The sequence below is a fragment of the Triturus cristatus genome, chromosome 8, assembly GCF_964204655.1.
Source record: "Triturus cristatus chromosome 8, aTriCri1.1, whole genome shotgun sequence".
Classification (NCBI taxonomy): domain Eukaryota; kingdom Metazoa; phylum Chordata; class Amphibia; order Caudata; family Salamandridae; genus Triturus; species Triturus cristatus.
This window is the reverse complement of record NC_140591.1, coordinates 1,692,337,789-1,692,353,929: the sequence shown is the minus strand read 5'-3', so window position 1 is coordinate 1,692,353,929 and position 16,141 is coordinate 1,692,337,789. Positions and strand designations below refer to the sequence as shown.

General features: G+C 51.5%; 1 protein-coding gene across 1 annotated transcript in view; it reads right to left on the bottom strand.

Annotated features, from left to right (window-relative positions):
* LOC146808621 (NACHT, LRR and PYD domains-containing protein 3-like) overlaps positions 1 to 16,141 on the bottom strand; it is a 397,188-nt gene that overhangs the window by 165,429 nt on the left and 215,618 nt on the right. Inside the window, exon 2 of the mRNA XM_085624015.1 lies at positions 13,896 to 14,066. Coding sequence (XP_085480141.1) covers positions 13,896 to 14,066 — 171 coding nt within the window. The remainder of the gene's footprint in view (positions 1 to 13,895; positions 14,067 to 16,141) is intronic.

Genomic DNA, 16,141 nt, shown 5'->3' with positions numbered 1-16,141 from the left:
ACGTAGGAGGTACTTCCCCGATACCAGTGAGTACTGGTTGTGTGCTATACAGTTATTTTTGTGCTACAGTGATTTTATATATTTATGTGCTAACTATCCAAAAGTGCTATTTCCTGACAGTGGTCCAGGTGGCCCTGTCTTGTACATAATCCCTTGTAAATTCTGCCCGTGCCTGTTGGCACATTGTAAAGTGTGTGTTTTTATCTAATGTGTTTTATTATAATACAAAGGTTATTTTTTATAGAATACCTTGTGTGGAGTTTCCTTTGTGGTGGGCCTTGGGTGTTGTTGCTGGGTGCGCGCGCAAACGCTTTACACATCGCCTCAGAGATAAGCCTGACTGCTCGTGCCAAGCTACCAAGGGGGTGAGCAGGGGTTATCTTTGGCGTGTAACTTCCTTGCCCTGACTAGACTGGTGGTTTCTGCCTGGCCTTGGCGCAAGCCTCAGCCAACCGGAAATCGCCAGGTCTAACATTGGTGATCAGCGGTGGGATTTGGACTTGCGTTTGCGCTGTACCGCAGCAGCGACTGGCTACACCACAAAACTCTGCATTAGATAACCACATTTTAGGGATTATTGTTTTTAAAGTTCCTTTATTTCTTCTCCTGAAGGTATCATTGTGTAATTGTGTCCAGTACATTTGTCCCCCGCCCTGCGCCCAGAGTTTGGTACCTGTGTCACGTGGTGGTCAGGTTGAGGGATCAGGGGTGGTAGAAACTGCCTTACCAGTCCGAGGGGAGGGTTGTGTGTGGATGGTGTGTGGGGCACTAGACAGTGAGTGTGAGTTCTCCAGGATAGAGAGCTCACTGATACCTTTGGTGAATTGTGTACTCCTGTGTAGCTCCAACCCCCAGGTTCCTTGTGTTGAACTCTTCTCAGGAACGTCCGCCAAAATGGAGCCTGCTTTTAACTTCTGTAGTCTGTTTAGGTACAGTAGGTTGGAGCTGGTAAGGTTCTGTGAGGAGAGGGACATGGAGGTGGGTGAGTCAGATACCCAGTCCAAACTGAGGGACAACCTGATCCTTTGGCAAAAGGAGGAGTGGGAGCGAGAGCGCAGCGAGGAAGATAGGGCCCGGGCCGCACGCCGAGAGGGTGGTGGGTCTGAGGGGAGCCCTGAGGAATCTGAGGAGGAGGAAGGTTACCTGACAGGGACGCCAGTAGAGAGTGAAGACCCCATAGATAGGGAGTCCCTTGCTGGGTCCAGTGTCAGGAGCAGCACCCCATCCCTTTCCCTGTCCCCAGAGGAGTGGGTAGATAGGAGGGAAGAGAGGGAGCATCAGCTGGCCATGGAGAAGCTCAGGTTAGAGCATGCCTGGGGGATGGCGCAGCTGAATATAGAAGAGAAGAAGCTGGAGACCGAGAGGGTCTTAGCGCAGGAGAGGATAGAGGAGGCTGAGAGGGCCTTCACCAGGGAGAAATCAGCGCTGGAGAGTAGACTATCCCCTGCGCGCAGTCTTAGTTTTCTGGGCTCCCCAGGGAGGGTTGAGTCCAGTGGTGGCAGCGAGATAGATTTCAGTATAGGAAGTCCCAGTTCCCCCAGTCTGGTACCTAGTTCCCGAGAGGAGGAATGTAGGTGGAAATTCAGAAACAGTAGGAAGCTGTCTCACCAGTCTTGGGAGAAGTTTTTGGATGATTGCGATAAATCACTGATTGAGTGGGTGAGGGCCAGCCCGGAAGGTGGTTATTACGGACTGTTTGGTCTGGTTATTAAAGAGCAGCTATGCCGTAGTTGTTGTCCCGAGTTGCGCCAACACCTGTTGGGGTGTGACGCCTTGGATGCTTGGGACCTTGCAGAAGAAGCAGACCGTTGGGAAAGGGCCCAAGGTTCGCTAGAGTCATTAGGGTGTGACTCCAAAAGTAATGGTTCAGGGATCTTCCAGCCCAGCGTGGTGGAAGAGGCTCCGTGTAGCCCAGCTAGGTCCCAGTATAGCGAGGAGGGTGTAGGGGCTTACGGCCTGGCTCAGTGGAGCGGGAGTAAGTGGGTGACTGAGGGTCCCCAGACGTACGAAACCCTGCCTCAGGACTTGGGTGGTTTCATGAGGGAACACCAAGTTGGGGACCTAGGCTGTCCTATTAGCCCATTTGAGGAGGATCACCTAGTGAGTAGAGGACCGGGAGCGCCTGTAAACAGGGCTCCTGTGGTTCTAGTGTCAGGCAGTACCGCTCCGGTAGGGAGGGTACAGAGGTCCGGCGAGAGGAGTGGCATGGGGCTGTGTTCCCCGGTGGAGGAGCCAGTGGGTCAGGGACCAGCCGGTAGGGCTGAGTCTCCTAGAAGTGACCATGGCGACTACACGTCTGGCCTGGGGGATCTTCGCGCACTGTCAGGTGGACAGGGGACGGGAGATCTGCGCCAGGCAGACGGTCATGCAACATATGAGGCATATGTTACTCTCGGGGGGATGGTGAGTAAATCCCCAGAAGTCCTGGAGTGCCAGGCAAGTATTCCACCGAAGGTTTTAGACCAGAGGTTGGGAGGCCAGGTTCAGGAGCAGCCTGACCTGAAGGGTCTGACTACTGTAAACAGTGTCCTGACCGGTTCTTCTTCCAGAGGGACCGCCCCAGTTGGTAGGGAGCAGGACTCTGGAAGGGGGTGCAGAGGGTGGGAGAGCCCACCTCTGACCCCGGTGCAACCTGAGGGGTTAAACCCTGGGTTGGTAGACCAGTTCTCAGGGAGGGGTCCTGAGCTGGTTGGCGAGTTATGTTACGGGGTCGCCTCTCAGAGGAGGAGAGGACGGAACCCTAGGAGAAGAGGTAGGGGGAGGAGAGCCTCACCCGTGACTTTTGGTCAGCCTGAGGGTACGGACCCTAGGCCGGAGGATCAGTGGAAGTTTGGAACTGCCCTGATGAGGGGTAGAGTGGAAAATGGTCACTATGTGCCAGGGGTTACTACCCCCCACTCTGTGGTTAGGCAAGGACCAGTGGCGCCTAGGTGGTCTAGGGCCTGGTCCTGGCCACGGACAGCTGAGGAGTACCAGGGGGGTAGCCCAGTTGGTCCGCCGAGTTTTTTCAGAGGAAACCCTGTGAGTTCAGAGTGGCGTAAAACCGGAGAGTGTCCCTGCCGTTGCGGGCCTGCGTCCGTGTTTTATCGCCCCAAGCAGGGAAGACCATCACGGTGGTGATTGGTCTACCCTGCGTTTTGGCTGGAAGGGGGTCGTGTTGGACTTGGCCCTTCTGGCAGGTTCACCCCCGAGACTTTTCGCTTTTTATTGATGACTTGGAGTAATGGATTTTGGTTTCTGCGCACTTTACCGCTGTGTCTCAGGGTAAAGTGCGTGCGTGCGTAGAGGTTGGCCTGCCCTCCCATAGGAATGCATGGTGGAATGTATGTGTCCCGGTAGTTCCTGATGCGTGGGGTGTGCAGGCCCGTGTTTGGTATGTGCGGACTCGTGGGAGTGAATGCTGCGCGATGATGTGTGCGGCGTGCATGTACCTGGTGTGGAAGTGCCACTTCTAGAAGTGGGCACTTCAGTGTGCAGTCTGTAATGTGTGGCTTGTCTGGCGATTGGCTGGTGAGGTCAGGTGACGGACTAGGGAATTCCCCAGAGTCAGGAGGAGTCACCCAGTGGTGAATGGGGAGTTAGCATGTAGATGGCTGGGGAGGAGTGTACCTGGGTCCTGAATAGGACAGGGCTCCCCCACACAATGCTGGCGCCGGCCCCTGTGGTGCGTCTAATGACCCTAGCCCTGCCAGTGAATAGAGTGAGGGGCTGAGCACATCAAGGGTGCTCCCCAACCAGCTGCGACTGGTTTTCCCCCTCACCCTGAACCCAGAACAAAGGATTTCACTGTATAAAAATGGGGCTGCGTCCCCACAGAAGTTGTTCTCTTGCAGGATCCACTTGAGGGGGGGCCTGCTGCTGCTGGGCGCCAGGAGAGACCGCCACTGGGACTGCCTCCCTGCTGGAGGGCCCTGTGAGCTGGCTCTGGGCCCAGCCTTTGCCCCCTCCTCTCTGAAGGACCTCGTTGTTGCTGAAACCTGCTTGCAGCGCCTGGGAGCGCTTTTTGGACTTCCTAGCGCTGGGCGCGCTGCTTTGCTGGACCTGCCTTTGTTTATAGCGCTGGGAGCGCTGGTTTACTTTATAGCGCTGTGTGCGCTGGGATCCTGATAGCGGGTGCCCACCCCGCGATTCCGCCGGTATCTGCCAGGGCGGGCGGGTGCCACCCCGCTTGTTTTCGTATTTCGAGGGCCGGTGCCCACCCGGCATTTACCCCGCCAAAGATTGCCTTTATCGAGGGAGCCTACCCCTCTTATCGCGGAAACGATCACCGCTGCAGCCCGGAGTTCCCGGGCGCGTCATCCCCCTGCCGCGCTGTGATTGGACCAGCGGGAGGGGGTGTGGCCCACGTGATCGGGGCCGCCAGGAGGAAGCCACGAGGTAGAAGGAAGCGGACGGGAGCCTACCCCGCGCATCCCGGAGCCGAGAGAGAGGAGGAGTGCGGCCGGAGCTGGTGCGGAGGGGGCGCGAGGCACATTGTCGGTGCCTGCCCCTCCGCGTTGCAGAGGGAGCTCCAGTCCGCCGGCACCAGAGAGAGAGAGGACGACGCGGGAGTCCCCGAGCAGCCCGGTGAGTGTTCAAGAGGGCTGGGGACTCCGCGCATGTGCTGGGGGTGCGGGGGCAGTGATCGAGCCCCGTGAGGCTCCAAAGGTTACCACCAGCATGTCTCGAGCCCCGTGAGGCTCTAGGTGCTTTTCTGACTTGTTCTCGAGCCCCGAGAAGGCTCCAACGTTCTAGAGGGCATTTGTTCAGAGCGCTAGACGCTCCAACGGTTGGGGGCATTGTCTGGTGTTCAGAGCGCCCGGAGCGCTCCAACGAAGGGGAGCACGATTGTTTCTCGAGCCCAGTGAGGCTCCAACGTTGTGCTGAGCCGAGAAGGCTCTTGAGGGCACATTGTCATTGGTCAGAGCCCAGAGAGGGCTCCAGAGGCACGCGGAGTGCCTGAAGTTCGTTTTCCAGCTGCCCAGCACTTAGTGGGCAGCTGCCACGTTTAGGTGGGGGACCATCCTTGTTCTAGTCTGCGCAGCTGGCGCAGCCTGACTTTTCTGGACACAGAGCGTCCTAGCCTGGACAAGGCCAGTCGGCCTAGGGACTGCCACAGGTGGTGGCATATGAGTTCTTGCGCAATTGGTTCCTACTACACCTCTGAATGTTTTGTGCATCATGTGTTTCCGGTACTCTGCACCTCTGAATGTTTTCCTGCATCATGTGTAACGTTCTATTACCCCTACAGGTATTGTGATACGTAGGTGGTTGTTGCTTTCTCCTAGTACAGGTGGTGCTAGTGAGGTTCTAGTTCCCTGCGTGACAGTCTCCTAAGATAGTTAGGGTTACGTAGGAGGTACTTCCCCGATACCAGTGAGTACTGGTTGTGTGCTATACAGTTATTTTTGTGCTACAGTGATTTTATATATTTATGTGCTAACTATCCAAAAGTGCTATTTCCTGACAGTGGTCCAGGTGGCCCTGTCTTGTACATAATCCCTTGTAAATTCTGCCCGTGCCTGTTGGCACATTGTAAAGTGTGTGTTTTTATCTAATGTGTTTTATTATAATACAAAGGTTATTTTTTATAGAATACCTTGTGTGGAGTTTCCTTTGTGGTGGGCCTTGGGTGTTGTTGCTGGGTGCGCGCGCAAACGCTTTACACATCGCCTCAGAGATAAGCCTGACTGCTCGTGCCAAGCTACCAAGGGGGTGAGCAGGGGTTATCTTTGGCGTGTAACTTCCTTGCCCTGACTAGACTGGTGGTTTCTGCCTGGCCTTGGCGCAAGCCTCAGCCAACCGGAAATCGCCAGGTCTAACACCGCCTTTACCTCCAAAGTAGGAGGGCTGATGGTGGTCATGAACGTCAATGCCTTATTCAGGTAACCGGTTGTTTGGGGAGGGGCTGGAGGGGGTGCGCCATAAATCCTTCAAGTCCTTAAGAGTGTTGAAAGTGAAAGTATGAGAACTATAAAAAGAATCAGTCCAGAGTCCAGCTTCCACTAGAAGAGATCAAGATCCCAGCCCAGCGGCGCCTGCGCCAACTCTACTTCTACTCAGTCAGGAGCCACGGGTGGGCAGGAACAGGGCTTCTGACAAGTCAACAACTCTACTTCTGGTCAGTCAGGAGCCACGGGTGGGCAGGAACAGGGCTTCTGACAAGTCACCAACTCTACTTCTGGTCAGTCAGGAGCCAAGGGTGGGCAGGAACATCGATGTCGCCCTCTTCTAATCCAACAGAGATGGAGCGAATCACTCACAGACACCCGGGCTCTCCACATCGTTTTCAGAAGGCAGAGCAATAGAGGTTTCTCCTCACTTCCAGGAACCCCATTTCGTCCCTACTCCATGGCCATCGCCTTCAGAGAGGACGGAAGCTCTTCATGGCTCCATCTTTTCCCTCGTCAACAAGAGAGTCATCATTCCTGTCCCTTCTGGTGAAAGGAGGAGTGGATGTTATTCTCCTGTATTACTAGTGAGAAAGATCTTGGGAGACCACAGAATGATCATCGATCTCTGTTTTCTCAATACCTTTATCCCGAAGGTACTTTAAAATTGAACATTCTTCAGCAGGTGATTTCATTAATTGGGTAGGGAGCTCTCCTGACCAAAATAGAATGCATACTTGCATGTTCCCGGAGCACCGTCCCATCAGAAATACCTTGGTTTTGCAATGGACAGAGAGCACTGACAGGTCCAAGTATGACCTTTCGGCCTCAACATTTCAGGGTGTTTACGAAGGTTCTTTCTCCAGTTCTAGAACTACTAAAATCTCAGACAATTACGGTCCATCCTTATCTGGACAATTAGTTAATCCAGGCCCTAACCGAGGAACAGGTTCTCAGAAGGACTCAGATCACAATTCAGACTCTACAGAGCTTCAGATTTACCATCAATTTGTTGAATTTCCATCTGGCGCCATCCCAGAATCTGGAGTATACAGGGGAGGTTCTCGACACCACTACAGGCTGTGTCTTCTTCCCAGAGACGAGGAGAAAGAGTCTTCAGAGTCACCTAAGAGGCCTATCAGTAGGATTGGAAGCTCCAGCAAGGCAATGGCGACAGGTACAGGAGAGATACAGTAAGAATCTCTTTTGCTTCGCTAGAGCCGTAAGTTCTTCAGATTCATATCCTTTCAATAGCTAAGTACAGTTTCTTGGTTCCTCAGAATAGTGTTCTATGTCCTCGCTGCCACCTAGGGGACGTCGTCCATCATACCCTGAAACATTGGATGCCTCCAATTGTTGTGGAGGGTGCGGGTGACCCTGAGACTCAGTTTACGGCTTGTTGGGGGCGGAGCAGGGCAGTTAGCTCCTAGTGCTTGCAGCCTATTTAAATGGCATGCCTTTCTCGTCACACAGCGGGTGCGCGCCGTCACGATTAATCTGTTGGAATTAAATAAGTCAGTGTTGGACTTGGCCCTTCTGGCAAGTTCACCTCTAAAACTTTTTGCATTTACCCTAGCCTTTTTCCTATGTTGTATTAGTGGTTTTAGGCCTCTAGGCGCTTGTTTTAGTGAGACTGAACTGCCCTCCCATAGGAATGCATGGGGGATCTGAGTGACTGTGTTAAGTCCTGATGTGAGAGGAGTGCAGGGTTGAGCTTGGTATGTGCGAACTCGTGAGATTAAATGCTGCGCGATGATGTGTGCGGCGTTACTGTGTCTAGTGTAGAAGTGCCACTTCTAGAAGCTGGCATGTCTGTGTAATAAATGTGCAGTGACTGTCTGGCTTGTGATTGGCTGGTGTGTCTGGCTCCAGGAGTCAGGATGGGTCTGCCCCGGTGGTGAGTGGAGAGATCTGCATGTTGATGGCAGGGAGAAGTCCACCTGGGACCTGAATAGGGCTGGGCTTTCCCTCCACAATGCTGGATCCACCCCCTGTGGTGCGACTGATGTCCCTGGCCTGTTCTGTGAATAGGGAGAGGGGCTGAGCAAAACAAAGTGCTCAGGAACCAGTTGTTTCTGGTTCTCCCCTTCCCTGCACCTTTGGAGACAAAGGATTTTGTGTATAAAAGAGGGGCTGTGACCCCATGAAAATGATCTTGTTTGTGTACTTGAATCTACCAGGGGCGTGCTGCTGCTGGGGCCCAGGGGAAGGCTTGCCTCCCTGGGCCCTGCCCAGCCCCTGGATGCCTGGATGCTGGAGGACTTCTTCTAGACCCTCCTGCCTGAGGATGGTTGGGAGACTATCCTTGCCCTTCATTCCTAAGGACTTATTATTTTTGATTGCTGAGGACTTGTCATTTTGGAGCTAGGGCTCCTTGCGCCCTGTGAGTGCTTTGTTTTTATATTCCATGGCCTTGAGGACTGGGACTGCATATAGCGCCTCGTGTGCGCTTTCTTTCAATTCCCCTAGGAGAGGGGAGTGCTAGAGCCTCGCAGCATCAAGCTGCCCATCGCTCAGGAGGGAATCCCCAGTGTAGGGATTCCCCCCACATTGCCGTAATCGAGCGGGTGCCACCCCGCGTTTGTGCCTCTTCGGAGCGGGAGCCTACCCCGCTTCCGGAACCTTTAATATAGCGAGTGCCACCCTGCATTGGGCACCGTTCATGGGGCGGATGCCCACCCCGCCTTGAGGATTCATTTGGTAAGCGGGTGCCCACCCCGCGCTTTACCGCCGCGGCCCAAGCCACTAAAGGAAATTCCTTCCGGGCCGCTGCCCAGCGCGACCCGGAAGGCAAGTAAGGTGGTGGTTCATGTGGGCGGGGCTTCTGAGAGGAAAGAGGGAAGCCCCGCGTTCAGCAGCTGTGAGCCTGAGTCCCGGGTCCCAGGAGGGAGCCCGGGTGAAGGAGAGTGGTGGCCGGAGCAGGCCGCGATAGCGCAATACCGCAGGTGGGCTCCCGTGGTATAAAGGAAGCCCCGCGGACCGCCGCATAGACCGAAGTCCACAGAGGAGCAGAGAGGCTCCCCCTTTGATGTCAGTCGGTGCTGATCCCAGCCGCCAGATGACCCCGAGCAGCCCCGATGAGTAGGGGCTCCACCGAAGGGGGCAGTATTATTCTGGAGCCCAGAGAGGCTCCAAGGATGGGGAAAAATGAATTACTAGCCCCTAGGAGGAGGGCCAGAGGGCACCGTTGTGTCAGGCCCCGATCTCCCTTCACAGCTGCCCCGCTCGCTAGAGGGCAGCCGCCACGTTCCGGGGCATGTTTATTCTCAGAGCCAGGTGGCTCTAACGCTGAACACATTGGATTTAAAGGGCCAGAGGAGCCCACACTCTTTCCCACGTTGCCCCTTCCTGTTCTGAGCCCGATGGCTCCAACGTGGGGCACATTGGTTTCAAGGGCCATTGAGAGCCCATGCCTCATATTTAACTTCCACAGCTGCGCAGCACTTAGTGCCAGCTGCAGCGTTTAGGCCCAGTTCTTGTCCCCAGCTGCCCAGCAAGTAGTGGGCAGCTGCTACGTTTAGGTTCTGGTGCAACCTGGACCCTAATGTGATTTAGGTGCTATTGTGATTTATATACTAATGCTTTGGGTGTTAGGAAATGTACCGTGTGTAGTATGTTTTGCGCACCCTTGTGTTAATGCTTATGGTGTTAGGGAATGTACCGTGTGTAGTATGTTTTGCGCACCCTGTGTTTTATACCTCTAGATATGATTTCTGCATAGGAGGTTGTTTTACCTGTTTAGGTTTATGTTAGGGAGATTATACTTCCCTGTGTGATGTACGCCCGTAGTGTAATTATACTTAGGAGGTAAGGTCTAATGCGTTAGACTTGTGAGAAATTGCATAATGTGTTTATGCCCCTGTGATGTATACAGGATAGGTTTGATACCTGATCCTATTGTGATAATGCTGAGGTCATTATTGCGCCAGTAGTTACTGGTTGTGCTCTACGGTTATAATTTGTGTTACAGTTGGTATATGTTCTACATTTACAATTGGTGAATTGTGCTAATTCTGACAGTGGTCCATGCGGCCCTGTCTTGCGTAAATAGTCCCCAGTAAAATTCTGCCCAGTGCCAGTTGGCACAGTGTAAATTATGTGATTATCATCTAATGTGTTTATTATAATACAAAGGCTATTTTTTATATATAACCTTGTGTGGAGTTTCTTTTGTGGTGGGCCTTGGGTGTTGTTGCTGGGTGCGTGCGCAAACGCTTTACACATTGCCTCCGGGATAAGCCTGACTGCTCGTGCCAAGCTACCAAGGGGGAGAGCAGGGGTTATATTTGGCGTGTAACTCCCCAGCCCTGACTTGGAGTGGTGGTCTCTGCCTGGCTTTGGTGCAAGCCCTAGCCAACCAGAGATCCCATTTCTAACAGTCTGGGTAATCTGTTTAATGCCCTGCATTGATTTTATCGAATCATTTTAAAACGCACTGTTTTTAAACTTTGGTTCGTGCTTATTGTGCCTAGCACTTTGCACTTTCTCCTTTTCTTTTGGAGGTATCTCTCGCTCGCACACTGGTCCACCACGGGATTCCCGATTGTTGTGGAGGGTGCGGACGATCCTGAGACTCAGTTTTTGGCTTGTTTGGGGCGGAGTTGGGCAGTTAGCATCCTAGTGCTTGCAGCCCATTTAAACGGCATGCCTTTCCCGTCGCAAAAGCTGTAAGTATGTGGGTTTGTTTCCTAGTCCATTCATGTTCCAAGAGCATATTCATATCTGAGGGGTTGCTGTTGCGGTTTGTTTCATACTTTGTCAGGTGTTCTTGGTCCGTGTATTGATTCTTCTTGCTATCCAAGTCCAGTCATTTGGTCTGAAGCTTCCCCTTGTTTGCCAAGGGTTCCAGGCTTTGGTCTCTGTCAGAGGTGCTTTGTGCCCTTTAAGCACAGATCAAGTCTTCTCTGTGATGTGCATGTTCATTGGCCTGCAGCCTTCCTGCTCCTGTTGCTTTTGTAGCAGAGGCTCTGGGTAGCCGTCTTTTTATCGGGTTTTAATCGGATCCCCCAGGCATTTAGGTGGCTTTCCTCATTCATGATTCTCTTCGCTATTTCCTGTGTGGCCCAGGTCGTCTCTGTTACCTCTTGGTCTGACAGATGTTTGAGATCCTCCATTAACTCCAGATCTCGTGAGCCTATGTCTGCCATGTTGCTGATGGATGTTAGCAATCCCAGAGTGTTCCCTCAGTTCAAGAAGTCGACCCGGCCTTTGGACTTATACTCAGGGATGAGCAAGATGGTATGAGACTTCGGCTGCTTGGGTTGGTTACTCCAGCTGGCAATTCTTCCTGATACAGAGGAATTATTTCTGTGGAAGCTGACGGTACTTCAGTCATTAGAGTGTTTGAGCTGCCACAGGTGATCCCGTTTTGGTTCTCCTCTGTTCGTCCGGCGATGTGGTTAGCCTGACAATCATTCCTCATTTTCCCTCCGAGATCTATGCCCTCGTCATTCATTTGGGTCTGTTGGCTAGAGGGAATCTCCTTGGTCTGCGAGGCTATCGATGCCCGGGTGGACCTCTGTGTTGCTTTTTCGCCTGTTGGGGTCTCTGTACCTGCTTGGAAATATGCCATTATGTTAGTGTTCTTGTTCCTCTCTTTCTGCCTCTGTTTCCGGTGATGTTTTGTTTCATGCTGTTTTTTCCACGCTTCTTCTTCTCCTTCAGGCCGGCCAGGTGGGCTATGGCAGCTGCAGGTTGCTGGTTCAATTGCCTGCTGCTGCAGGGCGCTGGTAGACTCTGAATCAGTATGCCCAGAGCCTGCTTCGGGCTGATTTTTGAAAATATTTTCAAGGCCTATGCCCACTGATGCATCATAAGGCTTTCGCTGGTATGTTCCGGTAACTTAATGCTCTTCCCAGGGGTGGTTCGATCCGGCATCCCTTTGCATTTGAGGCGCTTATTGAAAGGTTCTTGCTCCTGGTGCAGCTGCGTCGTTGCCCCTGAGCTGCTAGAGGTGGACCTGTGGTGTCTTTTTCTTGGATGGTGTGGTGTTCCACTCTTGCAATGTTTGTTGCCTTTTTTAAGTTGGAAAGAAGCTCCCCCATCAGGGATGGTAGTGTTGAAAGTTTGTCGACAATAGTGAAGCAAGTACAACTTGGCTGGATTATATGTGTTTCGGCTTGGGCCTTCTTGATCATGTTCTGGGGCACAGCGGTGAAGAACTGAGGGACTGATGGATTTAACTCTTAAATAAAGTTCATGTCTACTCAGTAACAGAACAGAGTGCAAGAACAAAATGTTTCTAAATGTTGTTAAATGGGAGAAAATTAAAATGAACTGTTAACTAGGCCTGGGCGAAATTTTCGTTCCGCTCGCAGAAATTGCGATAATTTGGCATTTTCGCGTTCCGCGGTAAGCGCGATAATGTCAAAATTATCCCTTACCGCAGCTTGGCGATAATTTGTTTCTTGCTCGCGCTGTAAAATAATACATTCTTGCGCGCATGCGATCGCCTTACCTGAATCCCCGCGTTCGCCGACAAGTTTTCCCGATCCGGTCGCGTTCTCCACAAGATGTTGGATTGTTGATAGCCATTTGCGCTGTCTTGCGACAGTTCGCGCCCGCAGTGACGTCATGCGTCGCACGATCACGTCTTTCTCCTCGCGATCATGCACCGCGAGAAGAGTGAAAACAAGATGGCTGCGCCCGCGAGCAACCTCATGGGTAAGTTGGCGACCCGCGATCACGCAAAAAATACCGCGAACATGCGGGAAAAAACTTCCGCATCCTCGCGATATTTTTCGCGTGTTGGCGATAACTTTGAACATTATCGCGATAATTTGCGATAGTTAATATCGCAAATTCCGCCCACCCCTACTGTTAACCTAATAATTGAGTTCACTCTTCATTTAATGTTCTCTCATTTCAAAGCGTTGTGTTTACTCCCAGAAGGCATCTCGCTCCCAGTGGCTGCTGGACATGACATATTTATATCTGAAATATATAGCAATTTGGGATAAATGTAAAAAGCAACAAAAGTTCCATATTGTGAAAGACTTTTCTGCACTTTAAATTTCACCAAATTAAATACATTTGTAGTTCGAGTATTTTGTTCATACCGTACTATCCGGCTCTACGGACGTTAGGCTTAGAGTCAGTGAAGCCGGGCGTGGGGTGTCTGGTAACAACGCGCGGGTGGCTTGTCCTTTAGTGGGTCACAATGATTTCCAGATCAGAAGTCGCTCTCACTTCAGGAAAGGTTGGAGACCCCTGCACTGACTGAAACTAAAAGCTTACAACACCGACATCTGCATTTGCATTTAGAGGGCGGATCTTTTGGTGAAGGTTGTCATCTGACTCCAGAACACCACTTGGAGGTTGTACTTTGGGGTGTGAACCCCATATATCTTTATTTATTTGTCGGTTCACTGGGTCATCCAGGCAAGCATTGTGAATGACTGTCAGGGGCCCGCGGCACCAGCAGACAAATAAAGGGCCATCCGCTGTGCACATACAGACACACAGACACACATGCAGGCACACACACACACAGCCCCAGAGACACAGATACACACACAGACACACAGGTACATGGAGCCACACATACACACAATCACACAGACACATACACAGCCACATAGACAAACACACACAAAAACACGTAGACACACACAGACACACAAAGGCACACACAGGTACACACAACCACACAGACACACACAGACATGTTCATCTTTAATATGGAAGTTTAAGGGCAGCAGCGGATCTGTTAATGGGTGGAGCGTCTACTTGGAGAAGATGCCCAGGGCAGTTATGGACTGATCTGCGCAGTTGTTGACATTTTAGTTCAGATACCTGGAAAACAAGCTTTAAAGAGTGCCCTTCTGCACCATTAGAGGAGCTTGTTCCAAACTCAGTTCTTGGACATGGATGCCCCCACCTCAAAAACCTCACTTATTGCACACATTGTATTGTCATGGAATGGATGTGCCTTTTCCACAACATTGTCAAATATATGTGTGAGCCCCCATCAACGATGTACATTGTAGAAATCAATGACGTGATAAGACCTGCACAGCTCTGTACCTCAGTGTCTGTAGTTTGCAGTTTGGATGTTTTAGGCCTTCACACAACTTCTTCTCTCCAGTGTCTCCCAGATTATTGTCTATCAGGTCGAGCTCTGTGAGGGATGTGTTTGTTTCCAGGGCAGAGGCGAGGTCTCCGCAGCATGAACCGGTGAGGGAGCAGCTATTCAACCTGTAGGAGAGAAGAGATATGGAGAGGAGTAAAGCAGAGCACAGACAGGGGCGTCACAGCTTCAGTTCTATCTTCATTTCCTTCCCGTTCTTGACTTACTCCCCTCTAGTGACACATCCGACCTTACACATCCGACCACGCCCTCTTTATATAGGAACCTCATGAGAGGAGTTCTCAGACTGGCAGAAGCGGAATGAAATGGACATATTCATAAATATATTAATACACAATTTATGCTGGAGACACTCTGCTGTGGTGTGAATAGTCAACTCACAACTTTAGCAGCTGTTGAAGTTAGTTGTATATTTACACGGGGTGTGAAGCACACAGAGAGATGTTTTCGTTAGAGGTCCCTGTGGGACGAGGTATTTATTCCCAAAATAAAATAGTATATTGAGAAATAGGCCAACAGCACATATTGGGTACTTTCCAGGGGTTCATATTTTGGGGTGATGACATGAGATAAGGGATAGGCGGCACAAGTGTGAATTTGCCCGGATGGGGTGAGTAATCCCTCTTTACATATGTAATTAGATTACGAAAGCACTACTCATTGTCAATGTTCGACTCGTAATGTTGGCTCCTGGTGAGTATTCATTCATCTGCACTGGGGCTGACCCTATAGCGCTGCTCTCCTAGCTCGGCTGTGCTGATAAACTTCTGACCCAAAAGAGCGGATTTGAGGTCAAGGGTCATCGCTCTCCACCCGCAGGTGAGGTCTGTTTTCCTACAATCACCCGCCCTCGGGATTCTTGTGGAATTACCATGAAATGTTCTTTTGTGTGGAATGTAACATTTTTCACCAAAGTTCCTGTCGCGGATATTGTTTCTCATGCCTGTCTTGATGCTCGTACCGGTCACTGGAGACGCTGATATTTGGAAATAAACACAGTATTTGTCTTTTTAATGTGCCTGCCTGCCCGGGCTCCATGCAGGCATGTGCGGGGCTGTCAGGGAAGGTTGTTTGTCCAGAGTGGAGACAGACACATCTCCACCGCGGTCAAGCTATGGTCGGCCTGCTTTTAATTCAGCGTTCAGCCATAATGTGGCGGTAAGAACACCTCGTCACCACAGAGTATGCTTATCGGCAACATTTAAATCGGGCCCAAGTCTCTGTGAGTCCGACTCAGATAACTCCACTTCTAAGTTTGTGATTCATTCAGCAAAGGCCGAACTTATCTCCAGAGACAAAGGGTTCAGATTAGAAAGAAAGATCTGAGCAGTTTTGAGAAACAACTAATTCTATCTTAAAGTGTTAGCCCAGATAGTGGGTGTGTTGTCGTCATATATGTAGTTCATGTTTCCTGCCCCTCTTCACTAACATTTGTTCAGCGCTTCAAGGCGCTACATTTGAGGCAGACCCTTTCTTGCTCAGCTTTAATGTCCCTGTCGAAGATGCGAGCGAGGGTTGCTCTACTGAGTGGAGGCTTGTGATGGAAGACAGATCTCTGGCCCGGTTCACTAACATCTGTTCAGCGTTTCAAGGCGCTACATTTGAGGCAGACCCTCTCTTGCTCAGCTTTAATGTCCCTGTCGAAGATGCAAGCGAGGGTTGCTCTACCGAGTGGAGGCTTGTGATGAAAGACAGATCTCTGGCCCGGTTCACTAACATCTGTTCAGCGTTTCAAGGCGCTACATTTGAGGCAGACCCTCTCTTGCTCAGCTTTAATGTCCCTGTCGAAGATGCGAGCGAGGGTTGCTCTACCGAGTGGAGGCTTGTGATGGAAGACAGATCTTTGGCCCGGTTCCTGACCACGTTCCAGTTAAACACAAGCGAGTGAGGCCCAGGGGCTCGAGGTGGACAGGTCAGAGCGGGAGGAAGTTGTCCTTCAGAAGTGCCTCGACTAGGCCTGGGCCAAAATTCCATTCCGTTCGCGGAAATTGCGATAATTTGGCATTTTCGCGTTCCGCGGAAAGCGCGAAAATGTCAAAATTTCCGCATTTCGCAGCTTAGCGATAATTTGTTTCTTGCTCGCGCTGTAAAAAAATACATTCTCGCGTGCGCGCGATTGCCTTACCTGGATCCCCGAGTTCTCTGACATGTTTTCCCGACCCGGTCGCGTTCTCCACGAGAT